A 25,793-nucleotide genomic window follows, 5' to 3' on the forward strand; every position below is an offset into this window, starting at 1 on the left:
CTCTCGCCTGTCTTCTCAAAACAAATCCTTTCCATTGATAGTACACATCAATACACGGCGAACTTCCTCTAAAAAAAGGAAGTTCCCAGAAGATAGAGAGACCAGAGATATCTTCTAATTGCGCATGGCTACTACTTCTAAAAACCACCAGTCCGGACTTCTAGAACCGAAACCTCTCCTGGCAACTTTCCGGTCTTTGGAGGGAGGGGGTACGGGGTAGGCGACAACAGCCTTGTCTACCAACCTCCTTTGTCGTTTTCCTAGATAACCACACTCTTTAATCCTTTTCGCACGAAATAAACCTGCGAGTGCGTGAAACGGAACGCGAAAGATCGAAAATATAATTTCGGTATGCTGTGTGACGTTGGTTCCTCGATCGACCAATCAGTCTCACAAACCAATGAAAGATGACCAAGTAACAGCTTCAGTGGTGCGGATTATTTGGGCCACTTAGCTGATTCTAGTTCGAGGATTAGAGGGAAGCTCGTCAATAATACCCAACGGTATGGGTAGGGGGGGTGGGGAGGGGGGGGAAGGGAGAAGGGGAGAAAGACTTGTGATGCTTTTGATGGCTGTAACGCGCCAAGTCTGCTCCTCAACTCTACGTTGTTGAGTGTAATAACACTCTAACAGACATTGGCCCAAATAGCGAGCGACTACATCCGATGTCGCAAAAGGGACAACTTTCCGAGTTCGGCCTGCCTAACTCTAGTTACGCGGAGGGCGGCGAGCGCGGCGGGCCACCGTCGTCCAACCGTCGTCAACCTGCGGTTGTAGCTGCGACTGTGGCTGCGGCACGGGAGGGCTGGTTCTGTTGAGCCTTTCACTTGGCTTCTTCTGTGGTACAGCAATGGCCCTGCTACCGGCGGCAGGTGGCTCTTCCTTACGCGTCCGCTGGTCTTCGCCTCCGCTCGCACTCCCGTAGACGAGAGAGTAGCCACTAACTGGGGCAGGGATACGAGGTGCTGCGTAAGTCGGTTTTGCTCGCGGGCCAGGTGCCATGGAACCTATGGCCTTGCTGCCGGCGTTGGGGTTTGCGGCCTGCGCCTGGCGCTTATTATCTCGGGTTGCGTCGCGTCGACCTCCGCCTTTACTCGGGAAGGATGCAGTGGCCCCGGGGGCATGAGGAGGAGCTCCAGCACGTCCAGCGGCGGTTGCGGAAGGGTGACCTTTTGCGCCCGGATTGGTGCTGTGACTCGCGTTTGCATCAGGTTTGACGGCGGTCTCTTTGATCTGATTGTCGTGCCCGATCACGTATGATTTCACGTATGGTTGGGGAGGGAGGGCGGACCGGGCCCACGTCGGCGCGGTGGTGCGAGCGGTAGCTGGAACTACACGCGCCGTAGTAGGCGGGCCTCCAGGGGCGGGAGGTGCGCCACGAGGAACGGCTCGGGAATGTGTAGACGAAGACGTGGTGGGGATGCCGTCTTGAGTATTTTGTCCCTCGTCCAGGAGCTTAGCTGCAGGCATGCCTGGTTCACGAAGAGCTGTCGCCGGCTCGATATCAGGTTTCTTCCTGAACACGAGATTCCCTTCCTTCTGGCTCGGTCGCTGAACAGGCTCTATTGCAACGCGTGAGACGGTGGCATATGTGCGTTCCAGTGTTTCCTGCCCATTCTTCGCGGAGTTGGGACCATGGCCCTTAGCATTATCGGAAATCTTCGTTGTGGCATCATGGGGGTTCATCTTGTCTGCGCTCTCAGACACGGTAGAAGTGGTCGAGGGACGCAGGTGGCGGGCACTAAGGGCGGTGCTTTGTGTCATCTGTGAGTCCGCTGCCGGCGTGGTAGAGAGAGGTCCGGGAATCAAAGACGGCAGACTGCCTTTGGCAGCTTCTCCGCTTCTGGCGACCTCTTCCTCAACCATATCGCTCCAAGATTGTTTCGAAGAGTCTAGGATCGAGGAATTGGAAGGCGGCTTAGGATCACGACCTCTCAGCTCTTCTCTTGGTTTAGCTTCCTCGTTCATTTCCTTGATACCCTCGCCCTCGCCCTCGGAAGTCGACTCAGGGACTTCGGCAATCGGAAATGTTGAGGCTAGCTCAGGGGCGCCACTCGGGGAGGGAGATTGCAGATCGTTCGGGGCTCTCTTCTTCTGTCGGGTCGTCTTAGTCTTTCCCTTTCCCCGCTTCGCCTTCGTCTTCCCTCCCAGCGAGCTAATACCCTGCTCGTCCTCATGAGAGACACTTTGGTGGTATGTCACCTGTCTCCCGGGGACTGGGTATGGACAATATACGACGGGCAATGGCGCCATCGGCGCCAATAGGACCCCTTCCGGAGAGTACCATTCATCTGGTACTGGAGGCGGTGAGGTTTGTACAATCCTGACAGGGCTCGGCTCAATCACAGTCCGGATTCCACTTGACGGAGCTTGCGGGGGCAATAAATTGTGGTTTTCGACCGACACTGGCTGTGTGCTCTCGTTCATACTGCAGTACGCCCTTATCATCCTCTCAAGAATCGTAAGATTTTCGAGGTATGGTCTGGGACACTGTGATACTGTCCGCATCCCTATATTCGGAAGAAATTGGTTATCTATCCACACGCAGGCCGGGGGAGGGAGGGAGGGAGGATGATGAGACCGATGCCGCTCCACTGGAATCCCAAGGCTCACCTTGATAGCTGAACATGTGGTATCCTTCGTTCGACATGCAGAGGTTACAGGCAGCCAAATCCACGTAACGCTCACTGTCCTGGGTGTCTTGGCAGGGTGTTGGGCAAGACAGTCGGAAGACCACGTGGGCCACACGACAATTGGCACAACGCCAGTATTCCACGCGACACATGGTTGCCGGTGGCGGGATCGTCGTTACGAGTCTTTCCCCGGTTCCTTATCCGCGTGATTGTGACAACAGACTTGGCTCTACTGGAGCAAGGCTGAACTGGCAAGATGAGAATGAAGAGGAGACTTGCCCCAGCCTTGCGAAGATGAAACGAAACGAAACGAAACGACGTGGAGAGGTTTGGAGGTGAGTGAATAAAGAGTGCAGGAATATAAAGGCAAACGTGGACTTGTGGGAGGAAATTCAAATGGCTGCTCTGGGTGCTTGTGAGGAACTTGATGTTTGTGATCTTGGTTACTGGCAGCGATGTCAGAAGGATGGAAGGGATGACAATCAGCCAGGGCAACTGATTCACGAAGACTTGTTGGGTTTGAGGTGAAGAACGTGAACTCTGTTGTTCTAGGAGTCCTGGACTCGCTTGTGACCTGGATTTCGTCACATAAATTCGACAGGGACAAGGTGACAAAACTGTGCTGTTGTTATAGGCGATGGCTTTTCAACAAAAGAGGACAGCGTTTATGTGAGGCTCACATTTCAGGTGTCGATCTTTCTTGATGAGGGCATATTGGTAGGTATATACTCTTGAGTGAGGCCTTGGGATACTATTATGTAGCCATTTTATAACAACTTAAAATAAAATATGAATCTCGTTATTAAGGGGTTTTATTTTCGTAAGTAGGCCTATGCGTATGATTAAGTTGCTCATCCAAGTATTATAAAATTATGAAGCTCAGTTGAGAAATTGATTATTATTTCTTAGGTTAGGATCTTTCTTGAATTAGAATGTTGAACTGACGGCGTTCGAAAATATTTCTCTAAGGACACCTCCTCGTACTAGAAAGCTCAAATGAGCAAACAAATACTATGGTGGCGGCGTTCTAGGCTCTCTGATGCAAGAGTGATTCTCGGACGAGACATATAATTCTATAATTCTCAGAGACAAAACTCAAGTATTACTAGGTTCTGTCTCCGTCTTGTCACGTAGGCATATGCCTCTAGTGGAGAGCAACCTAGCTTACCTCGGCTGGTTGAGCACATCTATATATGTGTGCTAGCTTCGCACTCTTGTGTATATTTCCTCGTTAGCTATTCTGTTAATATACCTTTCCTCGCCTATGTTCCCTTTCTCTCTCTGCGCGCAACCCACACTACGATACATTACTGGAGTTAGCTACGTGACACATCTTCAGTTGCCCTAAATATTAGCTGAGTCAGACTGAGCTCAGGCTGAGGCGGCTCAATTTTGAGATTTTAAGAGTCAAGTGCAAAATATACCTAGTAGTTAGATTCAATATTCTGGTGGTATTTGCCTAATGATTGAGAGGGCTTAATAAAGAGAAAAGGAGAGAGGACCCTCGAGCCGTCGTCTGCTAGAGAGCTTTCAACCACTCATTCTCCTCCATCCTCTGTAAGATTCCAATATACCATAATCCTCTAATAGCTTTATAAATCTTAACATAGCTAGTTTGCCTTCTATTTCCACAGTTCCTCTCATATACCCTGAGCTCAGCTATCGTATTGTTATAGATCCTACGGTATCCGGGCTGTAGTCCTCCAGAACTTCCTGTCTGTATAGCTAGACAGTGATACCTCCCTTTATATAGTATCCTGGCGGTGGTCCTGGCGGACTGCCTGGCTGCTTGGGCCGGCGGCAGTACGTACAGGTAGCTGATGGGCGCCGCTCCCCACAACCAATCAGCTATTAACACGATTACCAAGTAAATGGCCAAAGAGAGCCTTATAATTAAACTATTTTGTCTTATCGGGATAAGATGTGTGGTTGATTCTTTAAGGTAGACTGCGAGATCTTGTAGGGTGGCTATTCATACGGCTACTCCGAGCCTTAGTACGCTTAGCTAACAGACCATAACAACCAGCAAGTGGTTCAGTAAAGCTTAGCTCTGTGTATCTTGGCCTTTTATAGTAGGTTAAGGAGTGCTTTTATTAGTCTCTAGTTTCTTTCGGCATTGAAGCAGATTATTTATCTCTCCGCCTTCGTTATTATTAGCAGTAGAGTACTCTTGTCGCGATCTAAGCAAGTAGTAGGTAATAGGCGCCTAGACTATGGCCGTGTTATTTGTTTTCTGATAGAAAGAATAAGTTGCAATAATGGACCTGAGTCTAGTAGAGTAAATCAAATATCTTTTAATAGGATATACTTCCAAGTTTTCCTAATACGATACGGTCCAGGCAAATAGGTTATCATAATATACTTAAGAGAAGTGGATGTCTTATAAATTAGTATCTTAATAAGGGCAGAGATATTAGAAGGCGAATTAATCGCGATTTCTGAGTCTATCCAAGTATATAAGGGGTAGGTATAGATGGGAAGTAGAATGACTTATTAGGAAGATATCATTGATCCTTATTGCTTCGATATTACTTCGAGTATAGTATGAGGTCCCTGCCTTGTCTATGATATATTAGGACGCTAAAAGTAATTCAACTCTTATTAGCACTAGCCTCAGTAAAGATCTCATCAAGTCGCCGACTCGCGGATGGATGGAAACCCTGTCTAACTGGCTCTGTATTAGTGGATGTCCAACTTGGATCAAGACTGTGATACTTGCTTAAGTGGTAACCCCTTATCCCGGACCGAGTTGCGTCTCCGTTTTGTTGTCTCTAGTTTGTTTGTTAGTTCTCAGCTTTACGAGGCGCTTCTTCAAGAGAAGGCTTTCTTACTAAAACTGGCGTCTGCGCCATCTTTGTGTTGCAGCCAGCAGAAAATGGACCTTTGCCTGGATTTCATACCTCCATCTGACTGCCATTCCATTTGCTCCGGGATCTGTTTACATAACTCACCAAATCCATCACAGACCAAGCGCGTCTGCTCATAGCCCGAAAGTGCTTAGTGATTTAAGCCGATGAGGTTGTGGCGTAGGTAGGCACATTGCAGGAAACAAAACCTTAAGTCTGAAATGAAAATCACTTGTTCTTGGGTAAGAATTTGAACAGATTTTGCTTTAATACGTTGACTAGAGGAACACAGTTTTCGTCACGGGGTAGGAAGTCATAGTATCCATGCAAGTCTAAAAATGCCCTCAGAAGTCCCAAATCTGTTTTTGGCGAGTAGTACGTGGGGAAGATTGTATCTTGAGATACTCCCACTTACTGGAGCGTCGGCGCAATTTCGTGTGCATTCATTTTGCTGATTTTCGATAATGAGATAATGGAAATACCGCATTGGATTTTGATAGACTTAGACTCTTCATGAAAGGGTTCTCCCCTAAAGAGACAGAAAATACTTTCAGGTTGAAAATCCATGCCCCCCTTTCAAGGAGTTCGTCACTTCAAGATAGACTTGACATGCAACGGAGGGAGAGTTCGGTTGATATCCTTGTACGCTGCGAATGAAACGGGCTGTATCTAAATCAATTATGACACCCCAAGGACTTTGTTGATTGACCAGGTTCTCAATGATAATTTCGGAACTGATACATGTTAGACTTAACGTAACAAAACTGATCTTCATATCCTCTCTAGTCTCTGCTTCGTAGAAGTCGTATTAGCCATCTAGATTGTAAGCTCAATGTATAAAATTAATCTACTGTACTGAACAGCATTACGGTCCGAGGTACAGAGGCAATGTCCTTTCGAAAGCATGCCTGTCTCACAGTTTTCGAGTTGTTCCTCCAAAGACCGAAACACAAGCTCGTCTTGGATTCCGATGTCCTTAGGTAGGGATGGAGACGTACCTTTAGAATCGTAACCCTTACAGTTGCAGAATAAAGACTATGCGAAGTTGTAGCCTATAAGAAGAGAGACAAGTTAAAACATGATAGAAGAGCCTGAATGGGCAGGTATTTCGAAGAGCGTAGGGTCAACAACAGATACGAAAGACTACGCAACGCGAGTGAGAGGGAATTAGGGGGATGAGAACGATGGTACTGGGTACGCACAAGTACCTAGGTACTTATTCTAAGTAGGTGTAGGTACCTAAATTGGAGGTATCTCCTCCGATACAGGTACCTACATGACCCCTACTCTTCAGTTGGACCTTATCACCATGTGACCCGTTTTATCGCGCTGACCCAGCCAGCTCGACGCTTGGGCCAATGAATTGGCAGGGGGAGGCAGCGGGAGCTTCGTCGCCTCGCTTCAACCTGGAGAGCAAAGGTGCGCGGAGTCGAGGCATCTCATCCATCCCCCTCCGGCCTTCCGACCTTCCAAGCCCTCCGATCCCGCTACCAAATACGCCAAACATTCCAAACACGCCAAATACACTCAGCTAGCCCTGTCGAGAATCCGCAGCCGGGCATTGCCTGCATATTCCTCGTCAGATCCACCGTCGACAAAACCACCCCGCGCACCATGGCGGACGCTGCTCTGAAGCCCGAGAGGGACCTCAGCAAGGAGGCCGATGTGCAAATCCCCGAAGCTGAGAAGCTCGCTAAGGTGTGATGGCCTCCGCAGACTGCTCGCGAACGCCCGCCGTAGCTAATGCGACATGCTAGAGTGATATCCAAGCTGCCATCGAGAAGCTCACCGTCTTCGAGAAGCAAGCCCGCCAGGTCGGTCCTGTCTGCCATGGGTCGCAGCCCACTGCGATGGGGATAAAGCTGATGACTGCCTCTACAGGCCTCCGACCTTCCTTCCACCTCCCGGACCTTGGTCGCCATATGTACCATCTGCAAGGACGCCGGGAACTGGAACCTGCTCAACGACCAGGTCCTCGTCCTCTCCAAGAAGCATAGCCAGCTCAAGCAAGCCATCACGAAGATGGTCCAGACCGTCATGTCCTTCCTCGACGCCACCCCAAACCTGGAAACCAAGCTTTCCGTCATCGAAGCCCTACGCACCGTCACCGAGGGCAAGATCTTCGTCGAGGTCGAGCGTGCTCGCGTGACCAGGATCCTATCCGACATCAAGAAGCAGCAGGGCGACCTCAAATCTGCCATGGATATCCTGTGCGAACTGCAGGTCGAGACCTTCGGCTCGATGGAGAGGCGCGAGAAGACCGAATTCATACTGGCACAAGTCGCCTTGTGCATCGAAAACGGCGACTGGACCCAGGCCGGCATCCTCAGTCGCAAGATTAGCACGAGATACCTGGCCCGCAAGCCTATCAAGACACCAGAGCAGGTGGAGAAGGAGAAGAAGGCCCGCGAAGAGAAGCTCAAGCGCGGCGAGGAGGTTCCCCCGGAACAGGAGGATGACACCACCGACCTGAAGCTGGCGTACTACGAGCAGCAGATCACGCTGGCGAAGCACGACGACAAGTATCTCGACGCTTGCAAGCACTACAGACAAGTGCTCGACACCGCCGCTGTCGAGGAAGACCCTGCCAAATTACAACCGGTATGTTTGACGGCTTAGCTTCCCTCCTTTCCCTCCCAGGTGCTTTCGCTGATAGTATCCAGGTCCTGCAACGCATCATATACTTCGTTATTCTCGCGCCTCACGACAACGAGCAGCACGATCTTCTCCAGCGCATCTTTAGAGACACCCGAAACACCCAAATCCCCGTTGATGCTTCGCTACTGAAACTCTTCACGGTGCACGAGCTTATGCGATGGCCCGAAGTTGCTAAACAATACGGGCCACATCTTTGCGGGACGGACATCTTTGACGAACAACCGAACCAATCCGCGGACGACAAGGCGCATAAACGCTGGCAAGACCTGCGTGGGCGCGTCATCGAACACAACGTTAGGGTCGTCGCCAAATACTACACGCGCATCGGCATGAAGCGCTTAACCCAACTGTTGGACCTGACGGAAGACGAGACGGAGAAGTATATCAGCGACCTGGTATGCTCCAAGACGGTCTATGCTCGTATCGACCGCCCCGCCCGTGTCGTTAGCTTCGCCAAGCCTCGAGACGTCGATGATGTCTTGAACGAGTGGAGCCACAACATGAAGAGCCTTCTCGGCCTCTTGGAGCGCGTCGATCATCTCATCACGAAGGAGGAGATGATGGCGCGGATCCAGCCCGGAGCGGCGAAGGAGAAGAAGGGCAAAAAGAAGGCGTGATGACGTTTCTACGAATAAGTCGATATAACCAGGGGGGGGGGGGGACTAAGGTAGTGCTTTCGGAGCTTAGACGGCTTTGGGTTTCCTCGGTAGGGGAAAAAGGGGCCAACAGACAGGTTAGCATTCCGAAATAAAAAGGCATGCTGATTGTACAATAAGGTAGATTAGGAGGCGGCATGACGCCATATCGTCCTAGGAATGCCCTTTCTACGTGTTGATGTCTCCTCTATTTGCTATGATGATGACCTACCTACCTGTCTATGATATTCGTGCATACGTTAATGAGCATATCAAAATCTCGCCTTCCCTCTGCTGCCCGAGCACGACCAATGATATCTTTCGTGATATGTTCATTTATCTCCCGTCTCCGCTGCTCCGCCATTCAGCCTCAGCCTCCTTCCTGCACTCGCTCGCTTCCCTTCATCCGACCCGTTTGCCGTCGGCCTCAATCGGTGTCCTGAGAGTCCTCTTCGTCTTCGGCGTCAGCGGTGCCGTCGTAGCGCTGGCGGAGCCAGCCGGCAAGGGCGACAGCCCAATCGCGGGCGACAGGGACGTAGTGGCCACCGGGGTGGACGAGGACGACGGGGCGGCGGCAGCAGGCGACGAGGGCTCGGGAGCGGGCCTCGTCGACGACGGTGTCGAGGCCGCCGAGGAAGTGGAGGGTCGGCGTGACGATGGGCGGGTCGTAGAGCCAGCGCAGCGACGGCGGCGGAGCGTAGAACCCGGAGTACACGACGCAGAAGCGGAGGGGCAGGCCGCGGTTGGCGGCGCGGAGGGCGGAGACCCAGGACCAGTCCCCGCCGTCGCCGGCGGCGGCGGCGGCGGGGACCTCGCGGTGGGGGTGCTCGAGGACGGCGGCGACGAGGGCGGCGACGGCGCCGCCCTGGCTGAAGCCGATGACGCCGTCGACGGGGCCGTCGGCGTCGCGGATGGCGGCGGCGATGGCGTTCATGCCGACGTCGAGGCCGCGGTACGTGCCGGTGACCTCGCTATTGCGGAACCAGCACCAGCTGTCGATCTCGTCGTCGTCGTCGCTCGCGTTCGCGGACGGCACGTAGCCCGGTATGTCGGAGGGCCGCAGACGGCACGGCCCCGTCGGGAACAGCAGCGTCGGCTGCCGCGAGACCGGCGCGGCGCCGAGCACCTTGTTCAGCACCTTGGCGAGCCCCTTCGTCTTGGACGAGAACAGCGGCCCCGACTGCGTGAAGCCATGCAGCATCAGGATGCGCAGCTCCGTCTTGCCCTGGGCGACGCCGTGCGGCTTTGCGCGGGCATCGCGCGCAGCGGGGGCGGGGGAGGGTCGGGCGGCGGCGCCCGACGTTGGCAGGGTGTCGGGCATTGCGTGCGGGATCTGGTCCTCGGCGGTAGGCCGGGATGGTAGAGGGCGACGGTACTGTTGGGGGCTGTGGTGGGCGTAGCGCGCGGTGATTGCGGTGGCGGAGGGGTGGCGATGGCGGGGTGATTGACGGCTGGTGCGGAGGAGAGAGAATCTCGCGGGACTGGGGTCTGACTCTGACTGGTCTCTGCTCCTACTATGTCCGCTTCCTCGCGGCGGGTCCCCCGTCCTTAAAACGACGCGAGTCAGCGCACACAACGGAGCACGATGGAGGACAGGATATAGTTCGCGAGTGTTCATGTTGGGAATTTTTTTTTGTCCTCACGTAGCACTGTAGGCGATCCGGTGCGTACGCGTACCTAATTACTACGGCCAACAACTTTCTCCGCGACACCGAACCTCTGCACCCCGAGAGAGAGAAATTTGAGCGCTCTGCTGTTGGATTCCCACGATGCCCAGTGGGAAATACTCTTCCGATATGTTCCTTGATGCTCTAACTCGTGGCTTATCCCAACGCATGCATCGATGCGCTAGAGATGACAATCACGCCACCGCGGAGACTCCGCCGTAAAAGCGCACGATGCCTCCAGTCATCTTAACGACACCGTGAGCCGAACCAATGTGAATACGTGGCGGGGATGGAGTAGACTCCCCATCAGCAATTCCAATGGTCTCAGACTGTGGTGGTGCAGGAGGAACGGTAATATGGTGCCCTCTCGCCGCTCGCGACTCTACTGCCTCGATGTTGAGACGCTAGCGCACAGAGCAACAATATCCATGGGGCAGCCTGATGCGAGGGTAAGGTACGTTCACAACTAGGAAGCGGCATTCTGCTGGGCAGACCGGAGAAAAACGAAAGGTGGTGGCACGAGTCTCCTGGGTTGGCAGACAAACGATCGCGGCATGAGCGGATATTAGATGTACATAGAGACGACGCGAGCTCGTAAATCTATGATACAAATCCCGCCTGGCTCGTGTCACGAGCGATGCGCCAGCTTATGAGGCTCCTCGCCGGCCGTCGCCCAAGTTGGTCCCCCCCTCTCGATCGCCGCCATCGCGGAGATCCATCTGACTAGTGTTGCGCGCGCGCTCTCGCATTCGGGTGGCGCGGATCGTCCTTCCACTCGTCGGCTGTCGAAACTGCGTCAGCGCGTTCCTCGCTCTGCTAGAAGAGGCAGGGTGGCGGATACGAAGACGAGGGAGAGAAGGAATGAGAAAAGAGCACGCACAGTTCATCAGAGCCGTCTGCGCAGAATTGACGCCGTAGAGGACTATGAGGCCTATAGATCCCAACTGTTAGCGACGGCTTTGTGCGTAATCGGTACAGCAGCAGCAGCAGCAGTAGCAGTAGGCAGCGCGCATGGGCGGTAGGGGAGAGAGAGGCTCGTCGTACCGGCGGCGAAGAAAGGCCAGAGGGGCCGGACTAGATGGTGGCGGGTTAGCGATTCCGCAGGCGGCGGAGGGGACCAGTCCAATTCACATACAGATGGGTGTGTGGAATTTCTTGAAAGGGGGGATTCCAAGCCAAGACATCTTGGGCGGTGTATTCGGAGGCTGTTGCGTGAAGTAGAAGGGGCAGCTGAATTGCGTGTTGGTTAGGAGTCTGGGAATATCGAAATGAGTGGTTATTTTTTTCGGAACTGCTGAGCTCTCGTCGTCGCTAGGAACCGGCACAGATTGCTTAGCTAACCGAGCGACGGGGGCGCCCCGAGCAGATTCGGCCATACGTACCTCTGTACCTTAGGTAAGCTTGACACGGATTATGTGATTGACTTGTTGCCTGAGGCTTCAATTTTCTACGTACCTAGGTTCAGTATTGCACGGATCCACTTCGGGCCACGGTCAAACAGCTGTGCCGACATGGCGAGGAAGTCCAAGGCCGGGCTTTGCCCAACTTTGGAGGTGCTGCCGGAATGACATCATGTTTGCGAGAGGCGCACCTTCCCCTACCACGTTCGTGTGCCGTACCTACCATTTTGCCCTAGTTAATTGATCTGCGCTAGAGCTTGGAGGTAGCCAGGAAGTAACCCGGAGTCCAAGTGTACTGCGCAGCAGAGCCACTCTCGCGGGCAAATCGAGGTAAAGCTGGAGAGCCGAGTACATCGCTACAGGCCTAGGGTGCCGACAACCTCCACGAACAGGGAGGTACAGAAGGTAGACTTAGGTACCTTCGGGGTCTATTATAGGCACATTAGGTACCCACCTAAGTTCATCGCTCCTCCTCCCTGCCCTTCTTCGCTCCCGTGAAAGGTGAATGCGGGGGAAAGGGGGCAGTTGCAATCCGGTGTGTCCTGTTCTGTCGTACCTACCTATCGTTGTCGATATTCCTAACCTCCATCACCACCTCTGTTGAACCGCTTCTCTCTCCCTCTCCCTCTCCTCTCCGCCTCTTTCTCTCTCTCTCCATCTCCTCTTCCCCGGTCCTGCACGGCCTGTCCTGTTCGATTGGGCTGTTGTTCTGAACCCTCGACTGCTTCGCGGAACATCCATGCCGCCTGATATCTGCCCGCACGCGTATCTGTTGCCTGAGCATCAGGACCTTACCCCGCGAATCACGTCCACATCCATCCATCGATCCATACACATCTTGCCCATCCACCCCTACATAGCAATCAATCATACCCAGCTCGCTCCGGCACGATACGTAACATCACATCGCACAACCTGCCCGATACAGGCATCGTGAGCTGTACCACTCTTACCACCACTGAGCACCAGTGGCAGTGCTGCGTGCTGGTGAAAGCGACCACCACTACTGCCGCCCTCGACCTTCACATACCACCACCACCACCCCATCTCTGCCGTCCAATCCCAACTACAGAATTCTTCAGCACCGACCACACCACTCCCTCACCTCTCTGCCCCCCTTCCCCCCCTCCCCTAACAGTAACCTGTTTCGAAATCAACGCAGTCGCCGACCTACCCTGTCATATCCTCCCTCCCCCTTGCTCAACCCGACTCTTCGCCATCCTTTGTCCTCCTTCGTACGCCATCCATCACGCTCCCGTACAAAACACCAGCGCCATCACAACCAACATCCATTATGTTAGCCCGACGCATCACACGAACAGCGGTGGTAGCTCCGCGCTCCTTGCGAGCTTTGAGCTCCACTGCCGCTCCCCAGCGTGCGCCGACCCTAGCCGACATTACCCACGAAGGTGTAGATTCGTTCAATGCGAAGCAGAAGGAGTTCCGTGAGCAGTTGGTGAAAAGGCAGCAGGAGAGAGAAGCAAGTAGGTTCAGTATCAGTTCTTCTGATGACGCGTCTTTTACCCCTGCCTACAGAGTCACCCAGGGACTGGGCTCATTGAGCACTTCGACAGGACAGCGAGCCGAGCTATCCAACAAGGAACCCGATCGACCAGATGGCCTCCTCTCTCGTGTCATCTACGGTACCAAGGAGGGGCGCGAGATGGATGCCCAGCTCGAAGCTAGTTTCTCAGCCGTCTTGGCCCGAGGGAAGTACGTCCACTCTATCGTGTTTCATGAGGTGAAGCCCGACAAGGTCGAGGAATACATAAAGCTGGTGGGCCACTGGTACCCTCGTATGGCGTCCTTGGAGGAGAATAAAGTTCACCTCGTCGGAAGCTGGAGAACCGAGGTGGGCGACTGTGACACATTCGGTAGGTGCATCGAGAACGCCATTGTTTCGTGGCCGTCCGCAAAGATGGTGCTGACCGAATCCGAGTTCATATTTGGGAGTACCAGCGCTACCAAGGCTATCACCAGTCTCTGCACTCGATTTCTAGGCATCCCGACTTCCCCGAGTTCGATAAGAAATTGAAGACGCTCATCAGGTCGAAGAATACATCGATCATGCAAGAATTCTCTTTCTGGCCGACCACCTCCCCCCGCCGACTGGGCGGTCTCTTCGAGCTGCGTTCCTACACTCTCCAACCTGGAAATCTTCTCGAATGGGAAACGCACTGGCGACGAGGTCTCAAGGCGCGTAGGGAGGTCATGGAAGGCGTCGGAGCTTGGTTTGTCCAAATCGGCGACCTCAATACCGTGCACCACCTGTGGCAGTTTGCCAACTTGGAAGAACGCAAGGTTCGGAGAGAGGAGAGCTGGAAGCAGGAGGGCTGGGCCGAGACGGTGCACAAGACGGTGCCCCTGATTCAGACGATGAAGTCGAGGATTCTGATCCCGATGCCGTGGTCAGCTGTGGCATAACACCGTCTTGTTTATTTTCTGTCTAGGAAGTGCGAGGTATAAATAGGTAAACTAGCAGCCAGTGGATCTTGAACCGCGATGGAAAGCATTTGCTACGGAGAATTGGAGTTTGGAAGGTGGATTTTCCCTTTTCGCGGTCGAGCTGCGAGCTAGGATAGTGAGAGTAACTCGATACTTATTAAGCTAAGGGTAGGGGGTCGAAGGGGTGGAAGTTGAAGAGGAGAGGGAGGTATGAGGACGGCAATGCAACGAGTTCCGTTTCGAGCTTAAACTATAACCTTTGCCACAGGTTTGTTACCTGCTTAAAGAAAAACCCGGGTGAGGTCCGCAGCGAGGAGACTTATGTCAGATGTATTTATCTAAACCCATACCGAACCGACCGCCTCTTAAGAAGGCAGAGTGAATAAAATAGGCCATGGTGTAACATGCGTCTGATAACTTTTAGTTAGATCCAATACGTAGAGTGCTTAGCCTTCCAGCCCCTCATCTATGCCTACCCCAAAATACCACAACTCCAGCCCCCAGCATCTTACGCAATGCGAGGACACATGACAACGCCACCCACGCCGCTTCCAGGCCCGGTCGAGGCCGGGTCCAGACGGGTCGTCCGCCAGGCTCGCTCGATGCCCCCCGCGCCTTTGAGGCGTGCGTCGGCCGCGGCTCAGTCGCGCGCGCTCGCCGCGTCGCCCATGACGGCGGCGAGGTTGCGCCGCGCCAAGGCCAGGGTGCCGGCGAGCGCGCCGAGCTTCGCCGAGAGCGACAGCAGGCTGGGGTCGGCGCTCTCGACGCAGACCTTCTCGCGCACGTAGACGTCGTGGCCCTGGGGGCGCGCGGCTGCGGCGCCGGCCGCGGGGGCGGGGGCGGTGCTCGTAGCGGATGTGGCGGCGACGATGCTCTCCCTGCTCGCGCGGCCCGGGGGTGGTGCTCGCCTCGTGCCGGAGACGTCGGGATCGGGGTCGCGGGAAGAAGGAAGAGAGGAGAAGGAGGAGGAGGAGGCGGCGGCGTCGTCGTCGTCGTCGTCGCCGCACCGGTAGGCGAAGACGCGGTCGGCCTCGTCGTGGTCGAGGCGCCGCGCCGTGCCGATGGCGAGCGCGAGCTTGGTCCCCAGGTTGACCGGCGCATCGGCCGGCTCGAGCGCCCGCAGGTACAGCACCAGCGACGCGTCGTGGATCGTCGCGAAGAGCGAGAGGTTGCGCCCGAGCGGCGGGGAGAAGTGGCACGGCGCGACGGAGGAGGTCGTCCAAGGGGGCGCAGCCGCGTCGGTCTTCTGGGGGGGGTTATGTTGTTGATGGTCTTGTAGCTGGCGGTGGTGGTGTTGGCGTTCGCTGGGGAGCGAGGACGAGGCGGTGCCTAGCCGGGTGCTGTGACTGCTACTGCTGCTGCTGCTGCCGCTGTCGGGACGGGGGCTGGGGGAGCCCTTGACGGCGGCGGAGGCTTCGGCGATGAGGTCGGCCAGCAGGGAAAGCTGCGAGGCGAGATGCGGGGCCGAGGGCTCCTGCTCGCGGCCGCCGCCCCCTTCGATAGCGAGGCAGAGGGCGACGGCGCGAGCGAGCAGGGCGTCGAGGCGGGCGAGAGCGGCGATGCGGACGGGGCGGGCGGGGTCGAGGGCGAAGGTCTGCGGGGGCAGGGTGCGCAGGCGCAGGTGGATGAGCCCGCGGACGAGGCAGGTGCCGACGCGGGTGGCGTGGCCCTTGACGGTCTCGTGGCGCGGGGTGGTGAGGGCGAGCGTGCTGCCGGGCTCGGTGGGCGCGAGCAGCGCGCAGCAGTCCTGCAGGCCGAGCCTCAGCTGCGCGAGCGTGGCGCGCAGCGAGGCGAGAAGCCAGGAGAGCTCGCGGTCCTGGTCGCGGCGCGGGTCAGCAAGAGCGGCTCTACCGCAGCTACTGCCGGTGCCGTGGCGTGGGGTGGACTGGAGAGAGGGCGGCGGGAATGCACGGGAGACGAGAACGAAGTCATCTTCGACGACGAGCATGGTGTTTCCTGTGCCGTGGCTATGGCGTGGGCGTACACCTAGTAGGTGCGGGTATATGTGATGTGTGATGGTAGGACGACGGGCAGGAGAAGGATGGATCGCGATGGATATCATACCTGCGTGGCATCTTCCTGGACTTTAAGCTCGTCGGGCGGGATGGGAGGCCAGATCTCGACAGACATGGCAAGTCAACGATGGCGGGTTCTGGGTTCAGGGCCTACACAGGCAGCCGCATTTCACCGGGCCATCTGGTGGAAAATGCTGTCAACCTAGGGACGACGATGTGTATGCAGACGGCGGAAAGCTGCAGCCTGGTCGCTAGTTCGAGGTCGGTTCGATGCCGCGTCGATTTCGTCGGTCAGCCGCAGATGGTGGCGGGGAGGGAAGACGAAGGGTGGAATGTGGAATGTGGAATTGTTGCGATGGTATCGAAGCTTTCTGGCTCGGCAGCCCTGGCTGACAGGCCGGACGGGCTTGACACCTGACGGGTCCCCATAGGAAAGATGGGGAGACCGGCTATTGGTCCTGTTGCCGTATGCATGCCCACCCTGCACCTGTCAAGACGGAGCTTCTATGAGTAAACGGTACATATGTACATAGGTACACGTGCCTACGTCATCCTCGCGCTGTTGACACGGAATTGTTTACTTGCATAATTTCTTCTGTTATTCATCAGACAACTCTGAGCGAGGGCTTGATCTGGTTGCCTTCGATTGACAACACGACATCTCTAAATGTGGCCACCGTGTTCCGTCCAGACTCCAGCATAGTGACGACCATGGATATCGACAGCGCCCCGGACGCTCCCGCCGCGCGAGAGTCCCAAGCTGCTGCTAAGCTAACGAAGCTCCCCCCCATCCCGAAAGGTCAGCAGCCAGCATGCATCGCAGGTTTCCCGCCCATCATCCCATCGTCACGCCCACTTACCACCTGTCAGGCGCAACTGTGCGACGACGCCCGACGCCGGTCAAGACGCCGTCTACGCGCTCGACGCGGCGCATCTACGTGACGGCCAACACGCCCTTCCGCTCGGTGACGGCGCGCGTGCGCAAGCAGCTCGACAAGAACCTGCGCACGGCCTCGGCCTCCAGCGGCTCGGCCTTCACGAGCCGGCTGGCGGGCCGGAAGCACGCGTCCCTCGACGAGCGGGTCCAGGCGATCCAGCGGCACCAGAAGCAGCGCCAGCGCCAGCGATCGGACGACGACGACGACAGCGCGACCGGCACCGGCAGCGGGATCGGCATAGGGCTCGAGGACGCCGGCGAGGTGGTCGTCGTGGGCACCGGACGCGCGATCCAGCGCGTCGCCGAGGCGGCCCTGTTCTTCCAGAAGCAGGACGACTGCGTCGTCCGCCTGCGCACGGCCAGCGTCGCGGCCGTGAACGACGTGATCGAAGAGGACGACGAGGAGTGGGGCGGGGAGGGCGAAGAGAGGACGAGGATGATGAGTTCGCTGGAGGCGTCCATCCGGCTTCGGTGATTCGCCGTGGGATTTTTTTCTTTCCCGACACAGAGTGCTTCTGGGGGCAGCGTGGGCTCGAGGATCGATAGCCACCTATCGGCGATCATAGGTATCCGTTGTAAACTGCTACATGTTCGGGCTAGCCGCAAGGGGCACATACACGTCTCGAGAGACCAATCTACATGGTACCGCAGACGGTGTGTTGTTTTCCCAATCTATAGAAAGGGGATTTGGAGAAGGTGATCGTTGGCTGAAGTAGAGGCAGCCGTGGTGATGAAGACTACCTACATGTAGGCAAAGCATAGCACTATGCGAGACGGCAAAGGAGTGGGGTGAAAAGCTGGCCGTGATGCTACAGAGCAGCTGTGAGATCATAACTATCGACGACACATCGAGGGGGAAGTGGTCAAGTGACACGCCGAACCTATGGAAGACGTCGCCGTCATCTCAGCGACAAAACATCGCTAAGATTAATGAAGATCGTTATACCTAAACAGCTATACCTACGGTCTTTTCTACTTGGGTTAACAAGAGACTTTTCGTTCTTTGAAGTAGCTATATATTAACCCGCTCATTCCTAGCCGCCAGCGTCGCGAGGGTCTATTCCTCTAACGACCAGAGAGCACCCCCACACCACCCCGACGCCGAAACCCTACACAACCACAAAGGCATTATCTCTTGGTACGCCGATCGATGCCGGGTCCTCGTCGTCCCGCTGAGGGGTACGTCGCAACGTCGGGAATAGTCTGGACGTGAAGTAGGTACGTGCTGATGATGTAGCGCCACTCGCCACGAGGGAACCTATTCTCGCCGTAGATAGGCGGGAAGAAGGCGAGGTCGCCGTCTCAGTCGACGTCACTAGAGCAAAGCTGCATACGCCGTGCTCGGGCGCAACGGCGGCACGTATAGGTATGTACCTCCACACTTGTTGAAATGAGTGCAGCAAAGGTAAAAAATATAGACCACGTTACTGTTGCCCGGTAAGGGGCAATTGTAAGAGCCGAACACAGGGCTGCTATTACTAGAAGCAGCATATAAACAACTTGTCTTTACGCGTATTGCCTATCGTATAAGAGCCCACGTTGGCTGATGCCAGCAATAATCTTGGCGGGCACAGGAGAATAGCTAATTTGTATTATACCGTGATTTTCTACCCTCTTTGCCGTGCGAGTACTGAAGTTTCTATTTTCGTGAACGGCGGGCTGTTATGAGTGTGTATCCCAGTGATGTCTGTCTCCAAGAAAACAGGTGTCAATTCTACGTCAACTAAATGCTCCGGACCCGGGATGCCCGATGCGGATGGAGCCCATGAATCGACCGACTCCCCGTTGGGTGAATAACAATACCTAGGACGATAGCGGCAGACACCCCTAGAGTATCTCGTTATAGCGGGCGTTTTCATTCCAATTGTAAAGGTTCAAGTTAGGTATAATTGATTCCCCTAGGTCTGACGCGAGATACCTGCCTGATCATGCCACAGTCGCCAGCATCACCGCGCTTGGAAATCTGCACTTTGCCACCCGGCTAATTCACCTCGCGGCTTGGCCAGCTCTGCATCTCTGCAGCGCCCAGAGACGATACGCTGTGATGCGAAGTGCTCGACGTGGCAAGATGTCAGGAATAGGAACACGATGTATTGGGGTTGGTTGACTGACCGACTGCGCGTCCGCCGAAACACCATCATCTTTCCCTCGATTTCGCCCCTCTTCCCACCCAGTCCTCAGCAGCCATTATCTCCCGACGTCGCCATGAGGCCTTCCGCATTAGTTCTCGTGCTCTGGCTACGCTGCGTCGCAGCCGGGGCGGCCGGGGCGGCCGGGGCGCCGCGGCCAGACCTGTCGTGGCTGCACGACCACGACTGGGACGCGCCCAAGCAGTGCCCGTCGCGGCCGGCCGGCCCCCTGCGCCCGGACCCCGGAGACCTCGCGTGCGCGCGGCTTGTCGACGACGAGACCGCGTTCGAGAGGCGCGAGTGGAGCCCCTGGACGTACCCGCCCGCGTGCGTGGGGCCCGAGGAGGCGGCGCAGCCCAAGCTGTGCGTGTTCACGTACCTCGGCCTGCGCGGCGAGTCGGGCATCAGCATCGTGACGACGCCCGAGGTCGCGGCCGCCGGGGTCGACGTCCTGCGGGACCGCGACCCGCTGTGGGCGGACTGGGCCCGCGGCGGCTCGCTGGCGGCCGCGCCGGGCCCGCCGCCGTACGAGGTCCGGGAGCTGGGGCGCAAGGGCCGAGGGGCGGTCGCGCGGCGCGCGCTCCGCCGCGGCGAGGTTGTCCTGGTCCAGCACCCGGTGCTGGTGCGGATCATGGACCACCGGCGGTGGGAGTACCGCGACACGATGGCGCTGCTGCACCGCGCGGCTCTGCAGCTCCCCGCTGCTGAGATCCGGCCGGTGATGGACCTCGCTAGGTCCAAAGGCGGCTACGTCGTCGATGACATCATTAACACCAATGCTTTCGGCGTCCTCCTTGGCGGCCAGGACCATTCCGCCTTGTATCTCGACGTGTCGGTAGGTGGGAAAACGTCCCCCCCCACCCCCCTCGTGGGCCAAGCTGACAATCAACAATATCTTGTGCAGCGGCTCAACCACGCATGTAAGCCAAAGTGAGTCTCCCACGGGCGACAGTGTGGACCGAGCGAGTGTGGGGCCCGTGTACTGACAAGGCCGTGCAGCATGTTCAGCCGGTTCTCGTCCGCGACGCTGGCCATGGAGGTCGTCGCGTACCGCGACATCGCGGCGGGCGAGGAGCTGACGTTTAGCTGCGAGTTCCCCCAACCCCCTTTTCTTCCCGCCCCAGCTGACAGGCAGCGCGAGCAGACACACCGCTCAACCTCCCATCGGAGCCGCGACAGTCGCTACTGCGCGAGTGGGGCTTCAATTGCACGTGCGCGCTGTGCGCGTCGGCGCGAGAGACAGCGGCGTCGGACCGCCGGCGGGCGAGGCTCCAGGTGCTGCTGGAGGAGCTGGACCAGCCGCGGGTGCGGACGCGCGCCGGGGTCGGTGCGCGGGTCGACGAGATCCTAGCGCTCTGCGACCGCGAGGGGTTGGCGGCCCAGGTCGGCGACGTCTACGCGATCGTGGCCGACGTCTACGCTGCCATGGGGGACCTGCCTCTTGCCAGGCGCTACGGCGAGCGGGCGGTGGCCGAGCTCACACACTACGCGGGCCACGACCACGAGCGGACGCGGAACGCCGTCGCGTTTTTGGCCAAGCTGGGCGCGGAGGCGGGCGCCCAAGTCGACCGGGGGGGAAAGGGGAAGGTGAGCTGACTGGGCGCATCAAGTGGCGCCCCGTCCCTCCATCTCCTCACACACCCATAGGTTTTTTGCCGGCCCGAGGTTTTACGCGCCCACTTGAGCAACTATGGTGGATAGAGGGCAGTTGGTGAAGACGGCATAGGCACAGTAGCATGTATGTAGGTACATAGGTAGTCAGTTCTCCAAATTAAGGGCAGGCTGCGGACATGATCGACCGATCAACAGTGAGTGTTGTCATGTGCTAAGATATTATTTTAGTCGTAACATCGAGACTCCTGTGCAAAAAAAGAGAAAAAAAAACAGGTACAACTTTTGGGAGAAGGCCGGTGTGGCGGTAGCGGCCTGCAAGACTTCTTTTGCCCAATCCGTCGATAACTCCTCACCCCATTGACCGCATTCGCCGCCGCCGTGACGCTGTGTTACGGGAACATCTGCAGCGTCGAGAGGCGCTCGTTCCGTTTCCCATACGTCCACCTGTGTATTCGCTTCAAAGCCCAATTCAGCCCGGAATGTAGAGAGAGAGAGAGAGAGAAGATCCATCCCTTACCGCTCCCTCTGATCTTGGTGTCTCCTGCTCCGTGCTCCGTACGTACATGCCCCCCCCCCTCCCCTGTAGCCCTAATACAGCCCGTGCGCAGCAGCTGGCACCCTTGTGTTGGCGGGTAAGCAGGTCATCACTTAGACCCCGAACTGCCGGCTCTGCCGGTCCCGCTATCGATGTCGTCGATGGGGAAAATGAGCTCGTCGTCTAAACTGGAATCACCGCTGCTGCCGGTGTCGGGCTCTCCGTCATCGGCGTACGGGCGGCTCGTGTTGCGTGGGTCGCTGCTGTGGAAGCTTCGCAGACCGGCGTTGCCGGGATGGCCCCCCTGGTAGGCGGGGCCGGAAGCGGGTCGTTCGTGGCTGGTCATCATCGTCGGCTAGAAAGCGTCGAAACGGCTGGCGAGTTTGCTTGGGTCTGAGATTGGGTCCTCGCGAGGCAAGATGATGAGGCGAGGGGCGCGCAGCTCATGAGTGTATGCGGGGGCAATGTAGGCAATGCAGGGTGGGGGATTCCTCGGGTGGTTTGTCGCAGCTTGCGATGGCTCTATGCCATTATCACCAGCTCTATAAGTAGGCGCGGGCGTGCGGGCTGGGGGTGGTGCATAGCCAGGCAAATAGTGGTGCGGTGACCAGAGAGCTGCTGCATGCGCGTGAGGAGAAGCTTCCAGGCTATATAATAGTCAATGATTTGCAAAATATCGTCGCACCGACGGTTTCACGGCGGGGATCGATGCCGTCTACGGAGATATTGGCCATCGTAAGCCATCCCAGTCCTCGACGTGTCGGTAGTACAATGGGCGAGCCTCGAGCCAGCTCGAGCCAGGCCTAGGTCCGGAGCAGGGCCAATGGAGGCGAGCAGGTTGTCGGCGGACATGGGCAACCCCGCAGACCAAGAGGTGCGGGCGCATGCCAAAACCGTCGCGGCGCGGACGACAGGGCTTGTATGGAGGCCAGAAGGCGTGATGCGAGTCGAGAACCATGGGCGGCGTGGACATATCGTGGTCTGTCTGCCTGCGACCGTCTCTCGACATGCGCGTCGCCTACGTAAGGGGAAAGATTGGGTGGATGGGCTGCCCTATAGATCAGGCACACGCCCACCTGGGTCATAGGTTGGTGTCGACGCACACCTTCTCGGTCCACGACCAAGCTCTGACGAAGGCGGCGTCGAGGAACTTGCCGGCGGGCGCTGCCTGCCTTGCTCATAGGTACCTATATAGGGACCCGTTAACGCGGAGTTGCGCGCAGGGAGCCGGCCGGGCTCGCCGCAACGAGGTGAGGGGGGGCTGTTTTATCGATGCTGGGCTGGCACAATTATCGGCTCGGGGATCTTGGGTGGGGTACCTGACGTCTCGATTTGGCGTTGTATGTACATGTACAGTAGGTAGGTACCTACCTTAGGTACCTCTTCTACCTCAGGTACCTCCTCTAGGTACGCGGAGTGACAAGGCCCCGTGTGTCCCTATTGTATGTACCTAGTACTTTAGGAAGCGGGAGGCTCGGTAGGGACTACCTACCAGGTATTATATGTCACCGTCGCTTTTCCATTGCCTTTCTCTCAAAGCAAGGGTCAGGCAGTAGAGGTAGGTACCTACAGGTTAGGTACCTGCCTAGGTATAGCTACAGGTACCTACCCACCTAACCTAAGGTACCTGACGTAGTAGATGGATGCCGATGGAAGGTGTACTCGGAGATCGACAGACGAAAAAGGAGAGGGGGGAAAGAAAAAGGAAAAGAGAGACGTAACCACCTCACCTAACCGGCATCCCTGATCGCCGCTGATATCGCCTGTCTTATTTCTCGTTCCGAGTTCCTCACCTCTGCCTGCGACCGAAAACGTCCGCCCCAGGAAGAGACGCAGATCCTCACCAGATGTCGTTCAGAGCACTGCCAGTATACCACCGGACCGACATTTTTCATAGGGGGGCTCGTCAAGATCAACGTGACGTCATTCGCCGTGGACGGCTCTACGGATCAGTCAACCGCAATCAAGTTGCTCCGACAGTTGGTGTGTACGATGAAAAGATGAGTGCGAGACTCATATAAATACTCATCAAAAGGCCTACGTAGCCTAGTCCCACCGCACCATTATACCGTAAGCTAGATTGAAAAAATAGAATTACTATACCCAATTTCTCGTTTTTCGATGAATAAGATTATATCTTTTTATTTATGACGGATTGTCGTACGTATTATCGTTGCCGATAGAGCACATTTTCGTGTTCACTATCCGGCTTTCCTAATAGCGCGTCTGCACAGTTCCTTCTCAATATCACCTCTTTCCGTTGTCTGGTACACCGGGAGGCGTTGGTTCCTAATAGTGTCCACCCCTATAACACCCCAGCTGAGTGTGCGACCCGTGGCTACGTGATGGATGGTACTGGAATCCATTGCAAAAAATGCAGTGACCAAAACTTAGGTACATGCCCCGAGTCATCAAGGCCGTTGGCTCTCCTTCATTCTCGAGCTTGGCCCCGTAAGCGTTCCCGGAGTTATGACAGACGTCACTGAGCCCTTTGTTGGAGAAGACGAGACTTTCTCAACGATAACAGGGCTTTGTGTCTGTATGGTGGTGGCCTGGGGTTCGTCGTTATCGCCTGGTTTGTCCTCATCGCCTGGTTTGTCGTCGTCGCCTGGTTCGTCAGGCAGGCCAAATTCGAGGTTTTCCAGCCACCCTTCCATGCCTGCCCTATCCTCGTATAGAGTATACTCCCCCGGCGGGCCCAAATCGTCGTCGTCGTTGCCGGTCTCATCATCAACATCTGCCGCTCCAGATATGGCAGCGATCCGGATCAATGCCCACTGAAAATCTGTCACGTAGAGAGCCACCTATACATGGCTCCCTACTCCTTCTCTGGTTGCTCGCTGACCTAACCTAGCTCCTAGCTCGCTTATGTAACATAGCTCGCAGCTCCCTATCGTCTATATATAGGCAGCTCGCATCTCCTTTGTTCATTTCCTTCCTTCTTAGATGGGGAGTCAATTCACTCTCTTCTTCCCACTTTCCGTTGCTCCCAAGAAGCAACCTCAGTGCCTACGTAGCTCTCCCGATCTACGTAACAGGAGATATTTCCGAAGGGCATCTTCATCGCGTTCGTTGCGCTTCCACTGTTGAACGGCCTTTGGCAGCCAATGGAGTCGAAGTTGAATTATCGAGTCCCCACCAGAAGGTCCATAAACAACTCCGAGACATTCGAACCCGAAATACGCCTTTCCCCACCAGACATGTAGTTGTGGGTTAAGACATATCATGTTCAATGCCTTATCAGACCCGACGAGCCGAGTGAAGTCATTCCATCGCTGCAAGCCCAGGCTGCCGTCCACGGAAAGGAAAGGAAGACTAATATGGAGGGAATTCTAAAATTCTCTCCGTCGTTCTTCGCTATTGCAAGTCGAGAAGGGAGTGGTATGGCATACTTGGGCGTTGGGGGTACCGAGGACCACGCATTTTCCTTCGTCGAGATCCTGCCGAGCCTTGAACTCCTTTTTGTTCTGTCACGTAGCAATTGAACCAGCCCTTATATGCCTACATACCGCAAAGAGTAATGTAGGCGTCTACGTTTTACGCGACATGTTCCGAATTAATTTGCCATTCTCGTCAAACTTCGCATCGGTGTAGTTAGCATCGTCGCCGTCGCTTGACTTGACTTTCTTCCGCGAAGCAGCACTGGACCCAGCAGCGCGGGACCCAGCAGTGTCCTTCTTTCTTTGGATGCTGAGGTGGCCGATTTCGACTTCGTGACCAATTCCAAGTCGAAGATGGCCTCCTCTCCCGTGTACCTTTCCTTAGGCCTTAGGAGAACTATTCAGGTTAGAAAAACTCCGAGAAAGACCATACAGGGTCGGCCAACATACATAGGTGGACAAGGTTCTTAACCGAACCGGGATCGCTTCGAATAAGTGCTAACGATGTTTGTTCCGTCTCTTTTGCTACAGCCGACCGTAGAAATCTTAACGGAGCAGCAAGTAGCATGGCAAAGCCATGACTCCCAAGCTCGCATCCGACGAGCTGGTCTTCAATACTTTCGATAAGCTCCAGCCGTTCCTTGAGCTCGTGGAAAGGAAAAATGCCATCCACCCCTCCAAGGGGCGGATCGGTTTCTAAGAATCGTATTAAAGTACGCCGATCACAGGCTGGAAACATCGTTTTCCTTTTAACAAACTCGAGGCTAAGTTTAAGGACTTTTTCGTCTTCCTTACTAACATTCCCGCCTAGAAACTCGGAGAGCTGTCCGAGTAAACCGCCGTCGACACCTTTGGAACTTGCCATGTTCGTTATCGTAGGGGTGGGGGGTTTGTCTATT

General features: G+C 55.9%; 10 protein-coding genes across 10 annotated transcripts; 5 read left to right on the forward strand and 5 right to left on the reverse strand.

Moving 5' to 3' along the window:
- Nucleotides 1–531: 531 nt before the first annotated feature.
- GGS23DRAFT_548683 (uncharacterized protein) lies at nucleotides 532–2,553 on the reverse strand (the record flags this gene model as incomplete). The annotated part of the gene is made up of 1 exon (XM_051515162.1): nucleotides 532–2,553. A coding segment is annotated over exon 1 (1,796 nt), but the record flags the coding sequence as incomplete, so codon positions are not given.
- A 3,206-nt stretch (nucleotides 2,554–5,759) lies between these two features.
- GGS23DRAFT_548685 (uncharacterized protein) lies at nucleotides 5,760–6,653 on the reverse strand. Its single transcript, XM_051515163.1, has 2 exons — nucleotides 6,478–6,653; nucleotides 5,760–6,268 (listed from the first exon to the last, which is right to left on the reverse strand). Exon 2 carries the CDS (start codon nucleotides 6,252–6,254, stop codon nucleotides 6,030–6,032), a length of 225 nt encoding a protein of 74 aa, XP_051376214.1. The 5' UTR covers nucleotides 6,255–6,268; nucleotides 6,478–6,653; the 3' UTR covers nucleotides 5,760–6,029.
- Nucleotides 6,654–6,810: 157 nt separating this feature from the next.
- GGS23DRAFT_181088 (PCI domain-containing protein) lies at nucleotides 6,811–8,863 on the forward strand. Its single transcript, XM_051511636.1, has 4 exons — nucleotides 6,811–7,177; nucleotides 7,237–7,293; nucleotides 7,361–8,080; nucleotides 8,143–8,863. Exons 1-4 carry the CDS (start codon nucleotides 7,094–7,096, stop codon nucleotides 8,752–8,754), a joined length of 1,473 nt encoding a protein of 490 aa, XP_051376215.1. The 5' UTR covers nucleotides 6,811–7,093; the 3' UTR covers nucleotides 8,755–8,863.
- GGS23DRAFT_612622 (serine hydrolase-domain-containing protein) lies at nucleotides 8,697–11,952 on the reverse strand (the record flags this gene model as incomplete). Its single annotated transcript, XM_051520500.1, has 6 exons — nucleotides 8,697–10,157; nucleotides 11,164–11,221; nucleotides 11,320–11,370; nucleotides 11,484–11,513; nucleotides 11,575–11,823; nucleotides 11,895–11,952. The coding sequence occupies 6 exons, from the start codon at nucleotides 11,950–11,952 to the stop codon at nucleotides 9,200–9,202; spliced, it is 1,404 nt and encodes a 467-aa protein (XP_051376216.1). The 3' UTR covers nucleotides 8,697–9,199.
- A 1,181-nt stretch (nucleotides 11,953–13,133) lies between these two features.
- On the forward strand, nucleotides 13,134–14,594 carry GGS23DRAFT_612628 (NIPSNAP-domain-containing protein; the record flags this gene model as incomplete). The annotated part of the gene is made up of 2 exons (XM_051520501.1): nucleotides 13,134–13,713; nucleotides 13,779–14,594. 2 exons carry the CDS (start codon nucleotides 13,134–13,136, stop codon nucleotides 14,261–14,263), a joined length of 1,065 nt encoding a protein of 354 aa, XP_051376217.1. The 3' UTR covers nucleotides 14,264–14,594.
- GGS23DRAFT_181110 (RAVE subunit 2/Rogdi) lies at nucleotides 14,593–16,502 on the reverse strand. The gene is made up of 2 exons (XM_051511637.1): nucleotides 16,349–16,502; nucleotides 14,593–16,100 (listed from the first exon to the last, which is right to left on the reverse strand). Exons 1-2 carry the CDS (start codon nucleotides 16,412–16,414, stop codon nucleotides 14,925–14,927), a joined length of 1,242 nt encoding a protein of 413 aa, XP_051376218.1. The 5' UTR covers nucleotides 16,415–16,502; the 3' UTR covers nucleotides 14,593–14,924.
- Nucleotides 16,503–16,869: 367 nt separating this feature from the next.
- On the forward strand, nucleotides 16,870–18,218 carry GGS23DRAFT_548704 (Rpp20 subunit of nuclear RNase MRP and P-domain-containing protein). Its single transcript, XM_051515164.1, has 2 exons — nucleotides 16,870–17,098; nucleotides 17,170–18,218. The coding sequence occupies exons 1-2, from the start codon at nucleotides 17,011–17,013 to the stop codon at nucleotides 17,709–17,711; spliced, it is 630 nt and encodes a 209-aa protein (XP_051376219.1). The 5' UTR covers nucleotides 16,870–17,010; the 3' UTR covers nucleotides 17,712–18,218.
- A 1,337-nt stretch (nucleotides 18,219–19,555) lies between these two features.
- On the forward strand, nucleotides 19,556–21,113 carry GGS23DRAFT_548710 (uncharacterized protein). The gene is made up of 4 exons (XM_051515165.1): nucleotides 19,556–20,200; nucleotides 20,270–20,295; nucleotides 20,365–20,453; nucleotides 20,510–21,113. Exons 1-4 carry the CDS (start codon nucleotides 19,997–19,999, stop codon nucleotides 20,959–20,961), a joined length of 771 nt encoding a protein of 256 aa, XP_051376220.1. The 5' UTR covers nucleotides 19,556–19,996; the 3' UTR covers nucleotides 20,962–21,113.
- A 1,949-nt stretch (nucleotides 21,114–23,062) lies between these two features.
- GGS23DRAFT_548714 (uncharacterized protein) lies at nucleotides 23,063–23,620 on the forward strand. Its single transcript, XM_051515166.1, has one exon. It carries the CDS (start codon nucleotides 23,362–23,364, stop codon nucleotides 23,533–23,535), a length of 174 nt encoding a protein of 57 aa, XP_051376221.1. The 5' UTR covers nucleotides 23,063–23,361; the 3' UTR covers nucleotides 23,536–23,620.
- An 850-nt stretch (nucleotides 23,621–24,470) lies between these two features.
- GGS23DRAFT_548717 (uncharacterized protein) lies at nucleotides 24,471–25,013 on the reverse strand. The gene has a single exon (XM_051515167.1). The coding sequence runs from the start codon at nucleotides 24,739–24,741 to the stop codon at nucleotides 24,517–24,519; it is 225 nt and encodes a 74-aa protein (XP_051376222.1). The 5' UTR covers nucleotides 24,742–25,013; the 3' UTR covers nucleotides 24,471–24,516.
- Between the last annotated feature and the right edge of the window lie 780 nt (nucleotides 25,014–25,793).

Source organism: Durotheca rogersii, assembly GCF_024521655.1.
Source record: "Durotheca rogersii strain YMJ 92031201 chromosome Unknown GGS23scaffold_2, whole genome shotgun sequence".
Lineage (NCBI taxonomy): Eukaryota > Fungi > Ascomycota > Sordariomycetes > Xylariales > Xylariaceae > Durotheca > Durotheca rogersii.

Excerpts from the sequence above, each read along its gene's own strand:
- GGS23DRAFT_548685 (XM_051515163.1), bottom strand. The coding sequence starts at position 6,254 with ATGAAGATCAGTTTTGTTACGTTAAGTCTAACATGTATCAGTTCCGAA.
- GGS23DRAFT_181088 (XM_051511636.1), top strand. The coding sequence starts at position 7,094 with ATGGCGGACGCTGCTCTGAAGCCCGAGAGGGACCTCAGCAAGGAGGCC. Across the intron at positions 7,178-7,236 it reads AAGCTGAGAAGCTCGCTAAG|AGTGATATCCAAGCTGCCAT; the intron begins GTGTGATGGCCT and ends GCGACATGCTAG. Across the intron at positions 7,294-7,360 it reads TCGAGAAGCAAGCCCGCCAG|GCCTCCGACCTTCCTTCCAC; the intron begins GTCGGTCCTGTC and ends CTGCCTCTACAG.
- GGS23DRAFT_181110 (XM_051511637.1), bottom strand. The coding sequence starts at position 16,414 with ATGTCTGTCGAGATCTGGCCTCCCATCCCGCCCGACGAGCTTAAAGTC. Across the intron at positions 16,101-16,348 it reads TCCAGGAAGATGCCACGCAG|GACCGCGAGCTCTCCTGGCT; the intron begins GTATGATATCCA and ends CGCCGCGACCAG.
- GGS23DRAFT_548704 (XM_051515164.1), top strand. The coding sequence starts at position 17,011 with ATGGATATCGACAGCGCCCCGGACGCTCCCGCCGCGCGAGAGTCCCAA. Across the intron at positions 17,099-17,169 it reads GCTCCCCCCCATCCCGAAAG|GCGCAACTGTGCGACGACGC; the intron begins GTCAGCAGCCAG and ends ACCACCTGTCAG.
- GGS23DRAFT_548710 (XM_051515165.1), top strand. The coding sequence starts at position 19,997 with ATGGACCACCGGCGGTGGGAGTACCGCGACACGATGGCGCTGCTGCAC. Across the intron at positions 20,201-20,269 it reads CCTTGTATCTCGACGTGTCG|CGGCTCAACCACGCATGTAA; the intron begins GTAGGTGGGAAA and ends TATCTTGTGCAG. Across the intron at positions 20,454-20,509 it reads CGAGGAGCTGACGTTTAGCT|ACACACCGCTCAACCTCCCA; the intron begins GCGAGTTCCCCC and ends CAGCGCGAGCAG.
- GGS23DRAFT_548714 (XM_051515166.1), top strand. The coding sequence starts at position 23,362 with ATGTCGTTCAGAGCACTGCCAGTATACCACCGGACCGACATTTTTCAT.
- GGS23DRAFT_548717 (XM_051515167.1), bottom strand. The coding sequence starts at position 24,741 with ATGATATGTCTTAACCCACAACTACATGTCTGGTGGGGAAAGGCGTAT.